At 40.0% G+C, this 20139-nt stretch overlaps 2 protein-coding genes across 5 annotated transcripts in view; one reads left to right on the forward strand and one right to left on the reverse strand.

Moving 5' to 3' along the window:
- Window positions 1–20139, forward strand: part of LOC125765298 (BTB/POZ domain-containing protein 6-B) — a 356684-nt gene that overhangs the window by 44376 nt on the left and 292169 nt on the right. Inside the window, exon 2 of the transcript XR_007418538.1 lies at window positions 12622–12689. The gene's annotated coding sequence lies outside the window, so the exon portion shown is untranslated. The remainder of the gene's footprint in view (window positions 1–12621; window positions 12690–20139) is intronic.
- Window positions 1–20139, reverse strand: part of LOC125765293 (neural cell adhesion molecule 1) — a 111602-nt gene that overhangs the window by 31858 nt on the left and 59605 nt on the right. For all 4 annotated transcript variants that reach the window (XM_049430258.1, XM_049430257.1, XM_049430256.1 and 1 more), the window contains exons 4-5: window positions 4971–5103; window positions 3221–3429 (exon numbers count right to left, since the gene is read on the reverse strand). In XM_049430258.1, the coding sequence (XP_049286215.1) occupies window positions 3221–3429; window positions 4971–5103 (342 nt within the window). The remainder of the gene's footprint in view (window positions 1–3220; window positions 3430–4970; window positions 5104–20139) is intronic.

Raw genomic sequence — 20139 nt, forward strand, 5'->3', positions numbered from 1 at the left:
CAGAAACATAGCATTGGAAAACGATGGGCTGGAGTGGAAATTTATCAAATTATTAATAATATATATTGACAAAGTTTAGTAAGGATGCGATCATTGAAAAAAATATTTGTAAAACAAATCAATGACATTTTTTATTGTTAGTTTACAAACTTCATACCAGATATATTATTTTAATAAAGTTGTTCATTCTTGCGTATTTTTGAATAGGATAATTACTATTATCTCTTCATTAGTGAATAGAAATTGATTTTTTATTTAATATCCTCTAATTATAAATCTACAAGCCCCTGCAGCTAAACTACTGTTAACACGAAAGTTAATTTCTGGCATCCACTTCATTTCACAAAAAGATTTAATTACTGCAATAATTAAAATTATTGGCTCCTGGCCATGAAATAAAAAAAAATAAATTGACTGGCTACTGACAGTCATCTATTACATGTAATACACAGGTGTAATAATATAAAAAAATTATTCCAGTAAAATTTGTTACGAAATTAAAATCATTGTTCAACTCCAACACTTTCAATGTATTCAATGCCTATAATGTTGTGTGGAAAATCCACTGCTGGGTTAAATTTAATTATGAAACGATGAAACAATACATTACATCGATAGATTTTTTCCAGTTATTTGATAGATTTTCCCGATTTTGTTTGGCATTTTTGTTACATCGAATTACACACTGCAATCATTTATGTATTGAACAAAACAATCATTTAATCTTCACTCTAACGCCATTCACGTGTCTATAGAGACTCTTAAAGAACTCATGTCAAAACATGCAACATTTATTTATTTACAAACCGTTTTTAGGGGAGGGAGAGCACAAAAAAAATCAGTTCCCATTTCATGGTATCGCCGACAAGTGAAGGTGCATGGTTTGTACACAAATATCAATTTATTATCCCCCTAGAATCGATGGTAAGCATAACGAGTCGTTGTCAATATGATCCACTCTGCAATGCCCATTCACATCCCCTTTCCCAGCAAAACAGTACACGGCCTCACACAGTGAAAGGACAAAAAAAAAGATATGTTCTCATGGGAATTTCATAAAGCTGCTCCTTTACCGGTAACTAGCCTGCCCGTCAAACATGACTGATACTATCGTTTCACCGGAACGGTACAACAGTTCCAGTTGCGTATTTCAGTGGATTTTTCTCTCTTTCTCTCTCGCATTGTTGGTCTTTTCCATCCGATACCTACTCAACTCAAACAAGCCCAAACATGGTCGGCCCAAAAGTGATCGAACTGACGGAATGACATAACGGACCACCAGTGCTACTGCTTACGAGCAATCTTGACGACACTAATCCATCTGGAGCAGCGCATCGAGTGGCATTCGGTCGTCAAGATGTCAATTTGGGAAGTTTTGTGACCTGCCAATATTGCCATGTCGTGTATGTTTGAACTGGTACGCCGTACGCGCGAACTCCCAGATTATGATTGCTCTATCAATTTCTGTTTGGGACTGTAAGGGCGTGTGGGGAGTAGGAGTGCGAAAAAGAAGGGACCAATGCTTGAAGCCTGACTTTTCGATAACGACCATTGCCATCCCCTGGTCGTACCAAGATCGTAAAGATGGTGTCACCAGCATTGCCAGAGCATTACGGTTGTGTGATGGTTTATGATTCGATGTGGCTCTTTAACATCATGCTGGAAGTACTTTTAAAGCGATGTTGGTTTCTTCCAGCATTGCCCTCAACATTGGAAGTGTTATTGGCGCCGAGTTCACCGAGCGGAACTATAGCTCGATTGCATTGAAACACACACACACAGTTCAATATTTCATATCCGGACGGAAAGATGTAAGTATCCGGGAGCAGGAATCATGATCCATGGTGAAGCACAATCGGACAGCGTTGTGCCAGGCACACCAAATTGGTCCCCGGTGGAGCGTAAAAGAGAATCGGGCATGGTTTTAATGTTGCGTAGTTACAAGCAACGCTATTGATTCTGATTTATATTTAATCATTACAAACGTACGCCGACGAATCAACGATACGGTGTGGCCGTTGTGGGAAACTGGTTTTCCCCAAACGATCGTACCCCGGCGGGCTCTCGTGATAATAGCGATGATGAGTGACACGGGCGAAAAGGGTTTTTGCAGGAAACGGATTTAAATGTCGCGGGAATTCCGTTTTTTTCACGCGCAAGTGATTTACAATTGTTTGGACGAAAGAGAAACGATTGCTGTGCAAGTGGTGTAATGCTTTAAGCGGAAGAATTATTAAAGTGTCCATATAAATTGATTTAACTTCGACGAATCGCATTTTGGAAAATGATCAACGCCATGAAAAGTCTTATTCAAGCTAATTTTGTAAAATGTTTGATCTTATACTCTTTTGAAGATAAATTTTTCGAGCTTCACGTAATGTCCATTGTTTTCATTTCTGGTAATTATTATTAAGCAAAATTAGTCGATTCTTCAACATGTCTTCTTCCAACCACTTTTTTGATTCTTATAAATGGTTAAGCTGTATCAAGACGCTGAAAGATAGTCAGTCCTTCCTACGGAGAGACAATCCGGACGGGATTTAATACCAAGTACTGTCGTGTGGACTGGGGCCGGTTATCACATACACCACCGGGCCGACCCGCCATAGCGAAAGTAATATCATAATAATAATGATAACGCTAGAAGAAAACAGATCAACACAAATGGATCACTGTCAAATTGATGTTTCCTTGGAGCATGATCCGGAATGTTTATTCAAACAAAGTTCTAAAAGGAAGACGTAAATTCCTTTAAGATAAGGTATTCTTATGCTCAACATGAAATGTATTCATATCAATTATTTACAAGAAAAAAACATTTAAAATAATTTCAAGCCTTTGAAGAATTTTTATGCCTTCAAAGTCTTCATTCAAGTCAATTCGAAGCAAAATTCATAATTCAGTTAAAGATATCTTTCAAGTTAGTGAATGAAATTGAATCGAATTTCCTTCAATAATTGTTGCAATAATGTAATTGCATTATGGCCCATGCTCGCCTCATTGCCATGGGGCATAGGTTTGACACCTTTGCTATAACAGTATTTTCAGAAAACTTTTAATTTCCGCAATTGCAATGAAGACACTTTTACAAATAATGTTATAATTAACTGTCTCATTGAAATATTAATCATTAAACTCTTCAGAAAGTTTTATCCAAAGTCCATCCTTTCACTGAACTTCCAACTATCAACAGAAATTAACCAAACCAACCGTTACTTACCTATTATTGTAAGATTTACGACACTATTTCTAGTTTGTGCTACGATGAAATCCACCCGACACCGGTACATGCCACTATCGGTTTCACGAACATTCTGTACCGCCAGTTCACCCGGTTCCTTCTCGAACTGGAAGTAAGCACGATCGCCAAACATGGCATCATCGGACCATCGTTTGGGCGATCCGACCTCACGCCCTCGTGTATCAGCACTGTGAAGAAATGGAAATTAAACAATGATAAGCAACAATGATTCCTTCAACAAAAAAAACACCCAAACAAACCCCAAAGAAATGAAGTTCTTTAAGCAATGAAGCAATTTCCAAGTGGTTAAAGTTAAACGAAAATCTTACAATTTAATTTATTCTCAAAAATAAAACTTAATACCGTATTCCTATCATGCTCTATGGGTTTTTTTTTGCACAACTTTCAGCCCAAATTCACCGAATCACAATCTACACAATTTTGGTGTACTGTCGTTTGTCAGCATCACTGTGTGCGTGTCCTTTTGTCGTCCACTCACTAATTCACTCACCGCACCAAAGTGCGTACTCGTGGGACTGGACCATTTCTTAAGGCACTGGAAGACGATGGACCAAGTACAATAAAAACACACAAAACAAAAAAGTACACCGAAGATGAATTATTTATTCACACCTTCGAAACGGGACCTTCACGGGCCTCGGCAAGAAACGGAAATCGTCGTTGCATAGCGTCACGAAGCCTTTGTGCAAAAGACGTACGAGATTGTGCCTGGGTCCACGGACACGCAGTACGCAGGAAACATGATCTACATAATTGATGAAGAATTGATTGAAGTGTTGCGAAATTGAAGGGCGAGAGTGAGAAACTTTTGTCGACACCCGCACCCGATGATGTGGAATGTCGCTTTCCCGTCGTGTTATTTCGATCAGCTTATATTGAGGCTGAGGATGGGGTTTTCTTTTTGTTCATCTTCCTTTAAGCTTTATCCAGATTTCAAGCTGAACGCGGTGGGAAGCAATGTGGTTCGCATTAGTATTTGCCTGCGTTGATTATCGCTGATTGATCTGTTCCTTTTGTGTCACGCTGAGGTTAAGGGTAAATCAAACAAAGGTCCTTTTTATTAATTGAAAACTGGAAAAGGTAGTTTATAAATTATTTAAAACCAAAACAATGGGAAGAACAGAATGTTAAAGTGCTCAATTGATGAACTTTATCACCAAAACAAAACAAAATTAAATCTAATTAAACATGGAAAAAACAAAAGAAACTTGTTTTTCTCATCAACGAAATCATTTTCGTTAAACTTCATTCAAACTGTTTGATAATATTTTAACTTCTAAATCATCATATTCCTAGTCTTCTAATTAAATTAACTGTTGCAATAGCAACTCCGCACGAGTTACTAATTAATATAATCAGTACCATAAGCTCTGTTCTTGCGAATTCAATCTCAATAATTAGTTTGCATAAGCAAACGAAATCCTTTCGCCAGCAATACTGACCGGTCGGAAGATATTCCTACGCAAACATGCCCGCTACATGATGGTTCGTTAGAGGAGGAAAACAGAAGATTGGCTACCGTCCGTAAATCAGTCATTCCTGGATTGGTGCTTTGTAACTAGCCGTTAGCTTTCCGTTGAGCCGGGATTGAATGTGTGTGCCGATCGCGAAACTTTTGATAGTCACATTTTACACAACTCTGTTCTGTCTCGGAACTGGTCTCGGTTCAGTTCGCCGCGTTGTGGCGGGATGCGCATAATCGGCTTACCTGTATATGGGCGATCCTTTATCTTCCCGGTACCATAGCACCAGCACAACATTGTCACCCGGTTCGTGTGTGCTGACGTTGCACGGCAGATAGATTGTCTCGCCAACGAGTGCCTCCATCGTTACGACAGGAACTGTAAAAGAAATGAATACGAACGTTAGAATGGGTGAAGTGAAACATGTCAATCCACCTGCCAACCGATCCGAGATGGGTTGACTGTAGAGGAGTGAGGGATGGATGGTTCACGACCGTGATCGTGCTGTCCGGGATTTATGTCAATATTTTTGTCAACTGTTTGCCAATATATCCGACTGGGACTGTCTGTCGGAAATGAACGCCACCATTCAGCACCCATTGGCGACGAGCATGAAATGTTCATATTTTTTTTTGTTTCCTTTTTTTACCCCACATGTGTTTGTGTGACTGTGCTGGCGTCCCCCCCACAAAACTGTAGGCGTGTGCTCTTATGCATATTACATTCGATTGTTGTTCCAGCTTGAAGTCGCCCCTATTTTTACGGGCAATGTTTTGGTGCCGGGTTCGTTTTTTTATTATTGTTGAATTACCCCAAGCCCTATATGAGTGCGTGATATGTTCTTTGGTCGTTTCATGTTTTTTTTTTTTTCTTCATGTCCTCCAATATCGACGATTGGATACCCAATCATGTTTTTGCAGGTCATCCAGGAAGTTGGTGGTAGATGGATAAAAAGGGGGAAAATGGTGGAAGATAAAAGATTCATACAACAAAACTCAAATGAATATTCAGAATACAGCATTCCAAACGAGGAGTTGCCGAACGTCCGCAATGGGATATAGGAAAAGTGGCAATAACACCAAAAAATAAAATCTCATCCACAACGCACATACACCGAGCTAGAGAGAGACTGATGAAGTCCGGCTTGGTTTAGTCCCGGTCATCGTTTACTGCCACAAATCGTCCACGGACACTTCGGCAAAACGTCGCGGGATCGGTTTCCGGTTGCCAGACCACGTCTCGTATACACGTCGTTGGGTGTTTGAAATCATGAAAATGGACCCAGAGACCGTAGCCAATGTACGGTCATCGATGAGACGCAGCACAGCAACAACAGTACGCCATAAAAAAAGGTTCATTGGGTGCCGAATGAAGATACAAGAATTTCTGAAACCCTGATGGTAAAATGAAGCGAACACAACGAACTCCGCACACACACACATACAGCAACTAAATAACGAAGCAAAAAAAAAAAAATACGCAGGCCCTCCATCACGGAACCCGAACGAGAACGTGATCCTTGTTACTCGGCTTATCCTGTGCTAGCACGGTGTTGGATATGAGCTAACCAGCGTGGCCTCAAACTGGACCGGATGGCTAAAAAGGGGGAAAGCAAAACAAAAAAAAGACAAACTCGCAGCCGGATTGTAACGGTGATCCTACGCTGCGTCACGTTGAAGCCCGGCTGTAACCAGGATAACATCAGCTTGAATTCAGCCAACATCGGAACGGTCCCATCAACGTACTGGTAGTCCGTTACCACCGTCGGACTATCCTTGGTCAAATTTCGAATTTTGATCGTGTTACCTTCATGCGTGGGTGTGTATTTTTTTTAAATTCTACCTTTCGTTTGTAATGCGAACCACAACTCTTGCAGCGGGAAAGTGTACGAGGGATACTTTTTCAGGATTTTTATCATAACGATGGCAAAGGAGTAAATGACTGAATTTTACCCTTTCGTGTCTGGGTTGAACCGATGGCCTAAACCCGCCGTCGAAGGCCGTACTATTGTTTGCGTGCGGGGTTTTTTTCTGCCGCACCTGTTTGAGATTAAATGGGAAGCTAATTTTGTGGCTGCCATGCCGGCACGTTTACGGTACGATGAGCGCTTAACGATTCGCCAGATGGATGCACGGTTTTTGGGAAGTTGAACTAGCCTTGGCCGGATGCGGTATCTTATATATTTTGAACTTTTTTTTTATGTGCCTTTAAATGTCTTTATGGTAACAGATTGGCCACAGGAATGTACCAAAAAGCTTCAAAAGGCAACATTGTTTAAAGGTTTACAAATGGACTTTCGTTGGAAGATGAACTAATGTTGGTATGTTTCATAATAGTTTGCTCCAAATTTTTAACATAATACTACTTTGCAATATGGAACAGTGCGAAACACTGTAGACTCTAAGTTACCTTTAGCCATGTTTTCTACATGCGTCTTGGAGACTTTGTCTTATTTTATATCATGGATTTATTATACAAACCGAGAGCCAAAATTATCTCTCTCTCTCTCTCTCTCTCTCTCTCTCTCTCTCTCTCTCTGTCTCGCTCTTTTCTCTTGGCCGAGAGGTCGATAACTCTAAGGTCACGCCGGTCATATCTGAGTTACTAGACTTATTTTACCATGTAGCGTGATAGTCAGTTTTTGCTACGGAAGACGGTCTGGATTGGATTCCATACCAGGTCCTGTCATGTGGAGCCGTCGCCGTTTATCACATGAACCACTGGGCGCCTCCATCGGGCGCCTCCACCAGGCGCCTCCACCGAGTGTACCAATACTATTCAGTGTGTTAAATCAGAAATGCTTGGTGTTCAAATCCCGAGAGTCTCTGTATCCTCCTAATGGTGATTCATTTAAGAAAGTCAGTGGTCATAGCTTCAAATCATCACTAGTTCCTGTCAGGACTGATGGAACCTTCTAAAGGATGTATTATGGAAAATTGTTTGATGAAGAGGTTCCATATTTTCCTTATGCTATATATTTTTAAAAGAAGATTATTTTATATGGATTTGATTCATATATTTTGACTCCCTGTCCTGTCGTGTGGAACCGGAGCCATTTATTTACATGAACCACTGGGCGCCTCCATCGGGCGCCCCAATACCAGCCAGGGTGTTTAATTATGTAAAATTGTTTGATAAACAAATACCATATTTCCTTCACTCTATGTAGAATGTTAAAAGAATGTGAATTCATAGGAATTTGATTAAACAAAAAATTGGAATTTTCATGGAAATTCTTCTTGAAACTACTCAGGAACACTCGTTTAACATCAGATGTTAAATTTTAAGCAAAACCAAACAAATCCTTCAGCGTGATACAACAAAACTCGGTAAACAAATGCCTTTATTTGCTCACATTAAAAAAAAGAATCAAATTATCGTAACAAGGTCATTTCACCTTTCAGCGGAAAACCACGAAAAGCCAATCATAAACAGCTATTTTGTAAGCTTACTTTACAAGGAAACAAAATCAATCATCCACCATCACCCAGTGCTGCATTGTATCAATCAGCTACATGTTTGTATTTGTCGTGCCACGGTAGCACAATTTCATTCCGTTTCAGGTAGCACCACAGCATGCTTTCCTCGCGTATTGCCACTGTCACCGAGTTGTGGGTGTTGTTGTTTTTCGCTAGAAGAAAAAAAGTAGAAATTTTTCCCTCATTTCATGTCGAAATTTTCACCACAGGCCTCCCGTAGCCTGTAGCGGGATCGCGATTTGAATATCGATATGAAACCGTTTCCCGAACGGGCATTTCTGCAGTCGAGTGAATCGGACGCAATTTCCGGGATGTTTTTTTGTTGCTGCTACTATTTTCGACAACCGGTCCCCTTTGATGGCTTCATGAGCAGTTGGCTGTGGTGAAGAGGGAGGACGATGGGAAGGAAGAAGGGAAGAGAGGAAGAGGTTTTTTTTCTCGTGCCATCAAATTGCCTCACGGCGTAAAAGATACTTTCGTATCGTAAATGATTGAGTTCCATCGATTGACGATGCGGTCATGAATCGGAACACAAGAGCAAAATTCTACGAGCGACTGTATCTAGCTGATATAGGAGATGAGATGAGAAAAAACGGCGCGTTTGCGCTTGGAACTGGAAATGTGAAACTAAGCGACGATAAAACAAACTCGGTAACGTGTGCAGGGGGAATAACAAATTTATCCAAACGTGTGCCCGAAAACGGTAGCAAACCGGATGGATCTGCTTGACCGTATGTATTACCTCAACTGCAATATCACTCCAACCAACCAGCGGTATGATCGATTGAGTGTCGGGTCGGAGTGTAAGACTTTTTCCCAAAATTCATGTTGTATAAAATGGGCAACCATGGGCAGGGAGAGAGAGAAAAAAAGCTCCCAACCAAATGGACAGTTTGGATGGATGAATGCGTAAACGGATGGACGATTTTTGTGGAATCATATGTTTAGTTATGCTGACGTCATCGGTACAATAAAAGAAGGCTTTCGGTTCGGTTTGCTTCATCAACTTTTACGCTGAAGCATACGGTGTTTTTTGGCCCTTATGTCGTACATACTATAGTAGGGTTTTGGTTGAGATTTTTGCCCCAAACAAAAAAAAAGAACCCCCACCCACCATCAAAGGACAAGTTTTGACCGTACCAGCAAACCGAACAGCAATCCATCTGGCGCGGTAAGTTGATGGTTTACGATGAAGAAAAAATCCTGCCTGCACAATCAAAGGATATTACACAAATTACAGTGATTTTTACGACGCCTGCTAACCCTGGACAGATGACGGAGCATATTCCTGGCACAGTTGGGCCGAAAAAGGGGAACCCACCACACGACCAAGAGAAAGAAGCATGAAAGCTTGCAGTTTAGTCCATTTGTATCATGTTTTGACCCCGTCCCGGGGGAATATTTCATATGCACGCATATCCGACTGTTACCACGGTGGACATGGTATAAAAATAATTTTGCTCTTCTAACCTAACCCTGTAATAAAGCCAGCATAAATATCAAAAAGATGGACCACATGCTGATGTGTAGTTTATTTATTGCGGAAATTACAATGCCATGTTGGGTGAATGCCAATGGTTGATTAGACATTGTAAAAGAGTCACAATAACGCGTTGTGTTTTGTTTTATTGAAAAGCAAAAAAACTGTACTAAAACTGACTTAAACTGAATGATTTTATAATTGTAACTGGTTATGTCAAATATTGGGTCAGGGATGAGAAGAACGTAGCCAAATCGAAATGATCACATTTTTAAAACCCCGATGTTTTATTTTTCTTCACATCCGGTCCACCTTTGAAGAAACCATAAAAGGATCTCACATTCGAATTGGTTTTTTGATCAGTGCCACTGCCCACAAACACGCTACTTCCATGGTATTCATGAGTTCTACCATGTTCTCACTTTTTCAATCCCATTAGTTAGTTCTTGTCGTTATACTATTGTAAGCCACATTTTAAGGCAGCTAATTATTTCCACCTTCAATATGCAATTGACGTAATTAGTTTATGTTGTCATTGGAATGTATTGTCACTGTCTGTCAATAAATGTCAAGTAATGTCCAGTTACGGATCCAATTTTCTCCCAATATTCGATTGAAACTTTCATAAAAATCAACTACAACTCACAGAATTTGTAAGTGATTTAGAGATCCCTTTTGATAAGTCAATCAGCTTCAGATGACAAACTCAATCAGAAGGGGCTAACAGGTGCTAGGCAATAGTTGATGAATTCTCAAAGTGTTTGAAACAATTCTAGGCTTAGGCTAGGCTCCTTAACCAAGAGCTGGAGAGGAGCTAAAGTCAGCTCCAAAGATCCAGCAACGTACGACCAATTGTGGCACTCGATACGCGGATTTTACCAAATAACAACATAACGTAAGATAGGACAGTGTCTATTTGTAGCTTGTTTCAACTACAATAGAATTGAAGATGCAATAACTCTGCTTAGCTCCTTGGACTTATGCAGACTTTAGAAATCTCTAAAAATCTAAGGTCTTGAGTAATAATTTGAGTTACCCTTTGCAGAACAAGTTGGGGACAGTGAGACTCGTAAAATGTGTACCGTTTTAAACCAAATTTGTATCTTGCAGATATCTGGTATGTACCAACCTGCTTTTAAGTGGGTGTTATTGTTCGCCTTGTCCTCGCCTTTTCCTCGCTATGTCCTATGTAAATCCGTTAAACTGTAAAACTCTGTTCAGCGCTTCATTGACATACAAGTCATCATCAGTATCAAAATATTTTAAATAAACAAAATAAATATTAACTCTTTGCAATCTAACTCTAAAAGCCTTTAAATAGCCGTCAAAGTAGACTAAAAAGGCCTGGAAAGATCGAATTGGTGTTGACAGGAAAGATGGGATTAAAGCAATTCTGAGCGGATTGAAGAACTATTGTAGCATTAAGTGTAGTTAATTGTCTCTAAGTATTAAAACTTAATTTGAAGTAGTTCCACATGTTCTACCATAAACATTTCCATACATGAGCCGTTATTCCATGGCTTCTTTTTAGTCGCTCTCTCTCTTTCTCTTTCTCTCTATATCTCTTTCATTACACTCTACTTAATTCTCTTTCTTGCGCTACTCCGAAGTTGAAGCTTTTCTATGACGGTTTGAGTCACGTTACTATTTAGTAAACCATCGTTAAACCCCATAAGCGAACAATATTGAACAACATAAAGAGCAAGCAACAGTATCATGGAAATATTTCACCATGACACCGTTTTATGTACTAATAAATCCTACAAATAAGTACACAACAAAAGGAATGGTCCAAAAACGCCACCCAAAAAAAAAAAAGACATCGTACGTGTCGTATCTCAGCGAACAATGGACGAAAATGATTTGCATTTAAAATGTCAAATAAATGCCGATAATACCGAAATCATGCCACGGAGACAAATCTAATTTATATCATTACGCGCCCTGCCTGACAAATGGCGCCGTTAACATATACCGGAGAGGTGTGTGATATTTTGAAGCTTTCGGCACCATTCGACGCTCTGCACTGTTGCTTCGTACACGTACATCAATTGATGCTCAATTTGGATTTTCAATTTGCTTTCTTTGCACCCATAATATTATACCTGACACGTGTGTGAAACGTCGATTCGTTGAGCGATGGCTTTCCTATCCTCGGGGGCGGGAGCAGGCTGTCACTAATTGAAAATTATCACCACCACAAACGATCGATTATTAACGACGAACTTAAATATCAGCTTAGTAGGGTAACATTTTTCACAACATTTCTGATCGATTTCGATTCGAACCGAACTGATCGAAATTCGATGAACGGTGACGCCAAACGGTCTACCATGATTTGATGTGCGCGATCGATTCCTAGCACCCCGAATAAAACTTATTGTGCTGTGGATGCGGCATTCCTTTCCATTCCATTACCCATCGTTTAAGGGAGGCAAAGATTTTTCACTCACAACAATTTAAAAGTGAACGCAATCGTTGCTAAGTTGCAAACATCAGCCCAAAATGGTAATGAACGGAAATATGTTTCTTTATGCGACTCACCCAAGTGACAAGCGTTCCAATGAACCGCTTATCTCTTGCTTCAATACTATTACCCACAACAACAAGCTGGTATGGTTGCGAAAAAAATAACCAAGAAAGAAGGAAAACATTCCAGGAAAAGCGTGAAGAAAAGATGCTTTCCGGCACCTCGGAACGTTCACCAGCATACACCGTTGTGAGGGAGGAATATTTTCCCTTCTCTTTAACTTATTTTGTTGCCTTTCAGCTTCTACGTTCGGCAGTGCAGATCGATTCAACTCCTCGGGAGTTTTTTTTGTCGACTTCAGTCGGTAGACAAATTACAAATAAGATTACGATTATTATTTCCCAAACGTCGATTCCATTGCTTCCAGTGCTAAACGAATTTTTCTCTTTTTTTCCTTTTACTTCTAGCTAAGCGTGGAACGTTGCTGCAATGAAGCACGACATTGTGGCGCATTTACTGTCTTTCCCGGTTTGGGGTGAGTATTTTTTTTTCATTTCACCCACTTTTGACTTCTCTACAATATCGGCTCGTACGGAAACATAGCCAACGAGCCAGGAATCGGTTTTAGGGAGCGATGTTATTGATTTAGCAAATAATCTCAAGAAACGACGGCGACAGGTGGAACGATGGCGTTAGCCGCATTGTCGACAATCTACAGCAAAAATCTCTGGAACCCGGGGGTAGCATCCATAGCTCATCGAGGCTCACCCAAAAAATCAACCAACCACCATTGACAGACAATCGAAACGCTCGTTAATGGTGAACGATAAAGCGAACCTGCCACATGTTCACTCACTCGTGAGCACATTGCGTTGCGAGGCGAAACGTTTGATGATCGTTGCGCGCAAATCTAATGGAACGAAATGATAATCTGGTTTCCCCGCGCGTTCGATGGTAGCGTTCGAATCATTGCCATCGGATTTTTGCTTCAGTGTGAGGAAGCGTTTTCGCCGTCTACTTTCTTACTGTAATGATGTTCAAGCTTTGTTTTTCTCCCTTCTTCATTTTGCTGTTGTGTGGAGTATTTCACCACTCAGCATCGAGGGGCCTATCAAGCAATTGTTTTTCGTTGCACACCAACGGAAACTAATCGTGTATTGCTGTGATTTTTTCGAGCATTTTTGCTAAGATTTTTGCTTTGTGGTTTTAGTTTCTTGTTCCTTCCTTTTTTGCCTGCTTCCCAATATGCATGAAGATCTGGTAAAGTTTTGCATTAGAGTGCTATTTTGTCAGTTCACTGACCTGCATACTTTTCTCTGTTTTACGATGATAATAAAGATAAGTTAGAAATGTAAACGCAAATGTTGAAAAACTTGCAATATATTTGTGTTTTTTCACTGAAGAATTTTCAAGTTTATTGTTCAATATGAAAAACATGTAATGCTGTCTATGGTATCAGACGACAAATAAAGTCATTTAAATGCTTAAAATCTCATTAAGTAAAAAGTAGACTCATAGGTGCTTTTGCACGTCCTTCAGTCAGTCACTCTGAAATTCCCCTTTAGATCCCTTTCTCAAAAATTCTACGTTCACATGCTATTTTGTCAACTTTAGGATATCCTCAAGATAACCTCAGGATATCAAGCCATTTGAAACCTACTAAGCCAGCTATGAAAATCAATCCTAAAACACTACCAATTGACCAGCTAACCTTAATCAGAAGATTGCCAACACTTACTGTCCTGTCACATTTGTGTGTTTTTTGCTTCAGCCTTAATCTAACCAAAAGCTTTAGAGCAAATCGAACCTTTTTACCAGCATTCGTTTGAAGTTCATCTATCCGTTTTTAACCGTTTGACTTCGTTTTACCTCATCCGAGAGCTTAGGTTCGATTGTTGAGAATTATGCCCCATCGAAAAGTCCCAAGGTATATAAAGGGGTTACATCGGTCATTTTCCAAATGCCATCCCATCCCATCCTTCCAGATGGCTGTGGCAATATTTCAATCGATTTCCTGTGAAATGATTGGATGATCTGGAAAGGCCAGGGGACTGGTGGCCATGAAGTTAAGATGCTGTGAAATTGAGGACACAAATCGTTTGAAGCGAACCACAGCACCCGGTTACAATCACAACCCTCGCATTCAGTGCCCAATTCCTCTCCCGTTCAGCAAAGGTCAATTAAACTTGTATTCCTCGATTTGATTGGTTCTTTGATTTCTTTCCATTTGGGTTTAGAGTATTTTTTATTCGCTGGTTGTTTTTTTTTGCTGGTTGTTTTCAATTTTTATGTTGTTGCTGGGCGGTTTACGAATGTCCCTACTGTTTTCATTTCATCTCACCTTTCTCCCAGTGAAGCACTAGAAGCTTCCATGAACCTTGAAGTGGTCAGTGTGACTTTTTCTTGATATCGGTTTGCCAGCTCCGGGTTTTTGCCAGTAAACCGCATCTCGAATTCGCACAGGTTGTCATCGGTTTTTACACCGGAATTGATGAAACTTTTCAACTGGAAAGCGAACGGTATACCCGAGAAGCTCGAGAAACTTTGCAAAAAAAAACCGAAAAATAATACGATCCAATTAAAATATAATTAGGCCAATTTTAAAAGGATCCCCTGAGACGCACATAAAGCAAAAACCCGGGGGAAGTCCGGAAAAGGAATCGGCATCGGTCCCAGGGGATGGGAAATAATATTAAACCTGCTGAACTACCAGCATCTATCAAGACCGGTGTTGGGGGGCAGGTGAAATACACGAAACCTGGACCGGTTAGCTAACGAAGCATGTCTGTGGCAGAACGGTCGTCCTTTTTTTCCTGACGTCAGAATATCAATCAGAGCGGTCAGTGGGCGGTGATGGGAGACGGGGGCAGCGGGTTGTTTCATGCCTTATTTAAACGATAAAAAAGTGGAATGTTCCCCATTCGGAAAAGCGGAACGGTTCATTGTTGGTTCCGAAGGGAAATCCGTATACTGCGCCCAGGTGATCCCTAAAAGTTGTTTTATTCCTAGAAAAATGGAGGCGTAAAGCCTTGGATTGATTGTTGCGTACAAATATTTTATCATTTTACAGTATAATCCATTTCACCAGAAGCGGTGTATTTGATATCGGTTCAAAGATTTTACACAATACTGGAGTGCCTTGAAGGCTTAGTTGCAGAAAAATAAATAATCCAAATACATGGTTTCCCACTCGTATGCAGCACGGATTGAAGTAAGTTTTCAGCTTTGTATATGCAGTAAAATGTTTTTTCTACTCAGTTAGACATTTAATTGAACAACCATTTGTTGTTGTGTAAGTTTTTCTTGGAAAAAAATCTAGTAAAAAAAAACAGTATGGGGTTTCCTTTTTTCTGAATTACACAAAGGGTGACGCGTTGTGCTTTTGATAGACAAATACAATCAATTCGAGACCCAATCTGTATCATTGCTAGATCTTAAAGTCAGAGTCCTGGAAGGATAAGGTTTTGCCCTGGTTTCTATTTTTATTTTGCCTTTATTTTCGAATGGAAAGTATATTGAACTGTATGGTTATTGTATTGAAACACCTACATCGTGAATGAAGCAGAATACGTACAAAACATGACATGATTGCGACACGTTCCCGGTTCTTGGAATTCATGCACAACAAAATGGCAAACGAAACAAAACAAAAACAGTCATTGAAACTTGCCAGCTTGCATAAAATGGTAACAAAAAAAAAAAAAACAAAAACAAAATGTGCTGCCTGCACATAACAAGAGCAAACTGATTTGTCTGTACCGCCACTGTGTTGCCGACGGAGGTTCGCACGTTCGCAACAATTCCCACCGTGAACGTGATCTTGTGAAATGGTGCTGCGGATAGAAAACATCGTCTCGATTGCGCATCGGTAACATAAGCGGTACCTCGTTAAAATAAGGATTTGTTTTCAAGAACTCTGTTTATGTTTTAAATTCGAAATAATTTTCCGAAAACCTTGAACCGAAGGGGTATCAAACTGCAGCGCATCATCGATGTGGATGATGGATGGTTTCGAAATTAATACCTTCGCAATGCAAAAAACACACAACTTGCTTTTCTGTGCGTGTGTGCTTTAGAGCATTTTTAAAATGTTTTTTAAGTAATTAATATAAAGATATAAAACAAGAAAAGTTTAATATTACAAAATATTCTAGTGAATTTCTCAATTCAAAATAGATAAATTTTTATCTATTCTGAACAACATGTTTAATGTCAGCTATATATTTGAAATTGCTTACAAACAATTCTAACAAAACATTGCATCACTACACAATATGTTGCAAAGCTTTCAGCAGCAGTCACCACACAACACCACTACAATGGAAGGTTCCATTCTTTTGTTTATTCGAGCTTTTGATGTGGAACGCCGTACCAATACCGTCAAAGATTAAAAGCAAAATTAATTAAATCGAAACATCTTCTTTGTGCGTCATCCGGCCTTTATAACGTACGTAATGCATTATTTAGTCTAATGTTGCCACCATTGGTTGATGTCAATTCCGGTACCGTTGCACCGGCAGCAGTACAACGATTCTAGTTTTAATGGCGGATAGAGTGACTGTGTTCTGCCGGCAGCACAAAATGGAGGCTGATCTAATTTAATTAATTAGCACTTCGTTTAAGGGATCATTGAAATGTATGTTGTTGCGTCAAGTGCGATATGAAATGGGTTCGATGAAGGGGAACATACATTCGGGGCCGGGCGGTGCTTATTTGCATTTCTGATAAATGAATAAGCCGATTTTTGCTGCTGCCTGACTAGTGGTTTTGTATGGTAATATTTTTATAAATACGAACTGTATCGATTAAAAAAAATTGTATGATTGTGAAACAAATCTTTTGAAAAACATATCCTCGTGTTTGATTGTTTATTCTGATTGATGACAATGCAATCAAATAACAACACCGTATCTGTTTAATATTTTCTTCCCCTATTTGTTAACATTGAACACACTTTTTTCATCCACCGCTACATCTTTTAAACGGAAATTGTTCAATAATACTTCCAACGTACATTCATAAATTACTTTCGAATATTCACTACATTTATTGCTTGGTAAGCAAAATGTAATGTTCCTTCCCTTTTATCTCATCACGAACCATCACTTGAACTGGCATCGCTTAAGTATGACACCGTGTGGCATGGAAGAGAATTAAATCATCCAGAACCATAAGCTGATAGCGTTGGTGGAGATTTGGCATACACCTGGAACTTTCGGCCCACAATAAACGTGTTTTCGAAGGAAATTCCGCAGCTCTCGTAAAAAAAAATCTTCAAAGGCCAGCTTTTTGTTGTGATAGCTTCGAGGATGCCCGAGTTTTAGCGTTCATTGATTTATGTTCGGCTTAAGAAATTGAACAATTTTTGTGTGTGTTTTTCGTGCTTGTTTGAGTGCTTCTCAAGATGTGACTTAATTTATTGTTTCTTGAGCATGTTTCGCAACTGTTGCTAAAATGTCTCTTTATTTTGAAAAGTATTTGTTATTATTGTTTTTTTTTTTGGTTTTATAGGATTTTTTTCAAAACCTGTCAAATGAAATCATTTTCTCAAACTTTCAACAATACGTGAAAAGCCATATTTATCAATTAAATAACAAAAATAAATAAATAATTAAATAAAATTTTAAGTTTTTGCTCTGCAAATCAAAAAAAGAACAAATCGAAGAATATACACAAGTCACAAAAACAGTTATGAAATTGAAAGTTAATTACTTAATTTAATAAAAGTACTCCTTACGACACACGACTGTCGATATCACTCATCAGATACGCTTGAAGCGCTTTATTAGAGGAGTTTTCCAGCTTTTCCTTTTTTCCCTCCCCCAGTAAACTATATGAAACCATTAATTTTGTTCAACAGTTCGGTCCATTTTTCCCGCTTGTAACGGCTTGTCAGTCATGCGTAATTTGAAGTGTCCAGCTACATGCCAATCCATTCGGACGAGCATGAGATGTTATCGGAAACGTCAGCAAAACTGTTGTCCGGTGAGTGACAAAGTTTAGCGCAAACGAGTCTGGCCGAGTGTGTGAGTGTGTGTATATAGCTAAACTCAGCACCACTTTAACCCATGGCATGATTCACCTCGGGATAGTGTGATGAGTGTTAGTGATTGGTCCCTTAGCCTCGTGAAAACTTTTTTCTACACAATGACCAAAAAAAACACGGTAGGCCTCTGTCGTGGGACCGAAAATGGACGCAAACACGACACACACATGCACACGCAGAAAAAACTTAAACAAGTATGACATTGTAGGGTGTTACAGCTATGGGAAAAGTTTCCAGCTTCATGGCTCATCGGAACAGTGATTAGAAGTGTCATTTTTGTGTTTAGGAAAGTTTTTTTTTTCTCTGTCCCCCTTTTTATTTCCTCTACATCCTGGTTCTTGCTATGGGCTTTCAAGCTTTTGTGTTTCAAGATCTGATAATAAGGTAGAAATGGCCAATCGTTTAGTAATTGCGATGTTAGCCGCTGGCTAACGATAACCCCTTTGTGTCCGTCAATTTAACACTTGGGAGCAACTGAGCCAATCGCTTCTAATAAAATAGGGAAAGAAACAAAGAATAGAATAGAATATTAATATTTATATTAGTATTTATCTGATAAGAAAATATTTCCAAACGACAAACTGTCAAAAAGAGAAAAAAGAGAAAGAGAGGGAAGGATTATCACTTCGATCAAAAACAACCAATCTTCGTCAGGCATAAAGATACGTTTTATACTTTTCCACACTAACATAAAACTGTCCCAAGCACAGCAAAGGAAGAAAAAAAAAACAGCAACCAAACACTCGGAAGAACCTTCCCCTGGTTGGTCCATTAAGATTTCTCCCTTCGTTCGATGTGGTTGTGTTCTTCATTCTTTCGCTTTTCCGTCCGTCCCGGGAGGAAGTATCACCCAAGGAACATTTTTTGTACCCGCAAATATGACGAACTAAACGAACCAAACGGATGGTGGAAAATTGTGATGAAACTGCCAGAGGTGCACCAGCGTTTTTTCCACCTTCCATCCATCGAATTCGGCACAGAAAACTGAATGACACAATCACGCACATAAAAGGCTTGACGCTTGATAATAATAAAAAAAGAAACCTCCCCTTCCTCCAGTTGGAGGATACTGTTCCACGCGTGTCGTATGGCGCATCGTTCGCTTACTACACCCATTGCGGGACGAAACGGTTTGCGTGTCTTCTTGTGTCCCGCTCATATCCGTTGAACCAGAAATAGACGACACCCGATAACCGACCTTACCGAGCACCTACACGGAAAACCATCTCCTCTCTCCGGCCCAAAAAAAAAAACACCGAAGGACGAGAGCGAAAACACAAGCCGCTCGCTTGATGGAAAAGCCCTTACGGAACACATAATATGATGAAGATTAAGATATTACGTATTCATCTTGTGTGGATAATTTATTTGTGCTTTGGCTTTACGTTTATGTTTCCCGACGCCCCGAGCCATCGATCTCCGAAACCGGGTTATGGTAGGGCTTATGTATTTCTTGATCCTTCCAAAAACCTCGGTAGCAACACACTGGGTGCGGGGGAGGAAGGGAGAGGAGACGGAGGAGAGGTACAGAATGCACGGCATAAAGCTTTACTCCACTCCGGACATTGTTGAGTGCTTGAGGTAGACCACACTTTTCTTTGCTTTTCTCAGGGCCCACATGCACGCCATTGCTTCATGGCGAAACCGGTTTCGGCAGCTAGCGGTGAAGGTTTTTTTATACTTCATTCCACGGGGCACGGGGCAATTTGCCCCATCTTCAGTGTTCAAGCTGGACGCTGGATGAAACGATGCATAAAAGCTTTAAGGCATTGAGAGGAAGAGAGAAAAAACAAGCACAGAATATGCAACGATATAAAGCCACCATGATGCCAACCTGATAGCACCTTCACGGAAGGCAGGGAAGCTACCTGACCAGGACCAGAATGGACCTGCGGGACTGGGTGCAGGGTTTCCTGGGTGGCTGAAGGGGGTAGATCGT

Source organism: Anopheles funestus, chromosome 2RL, assembly GCF_943734845.2.
Source record: "Anopheles funestus chromosome 2RL, idAnoFuneDA-416_04, whole genome shotgun sequence".
Lineage (NCBI taxonomy): Eukaryota > Metazoa > Arthropoda > Insecta > Diptera > Culicidae > Anopheles > Anopheles funestus.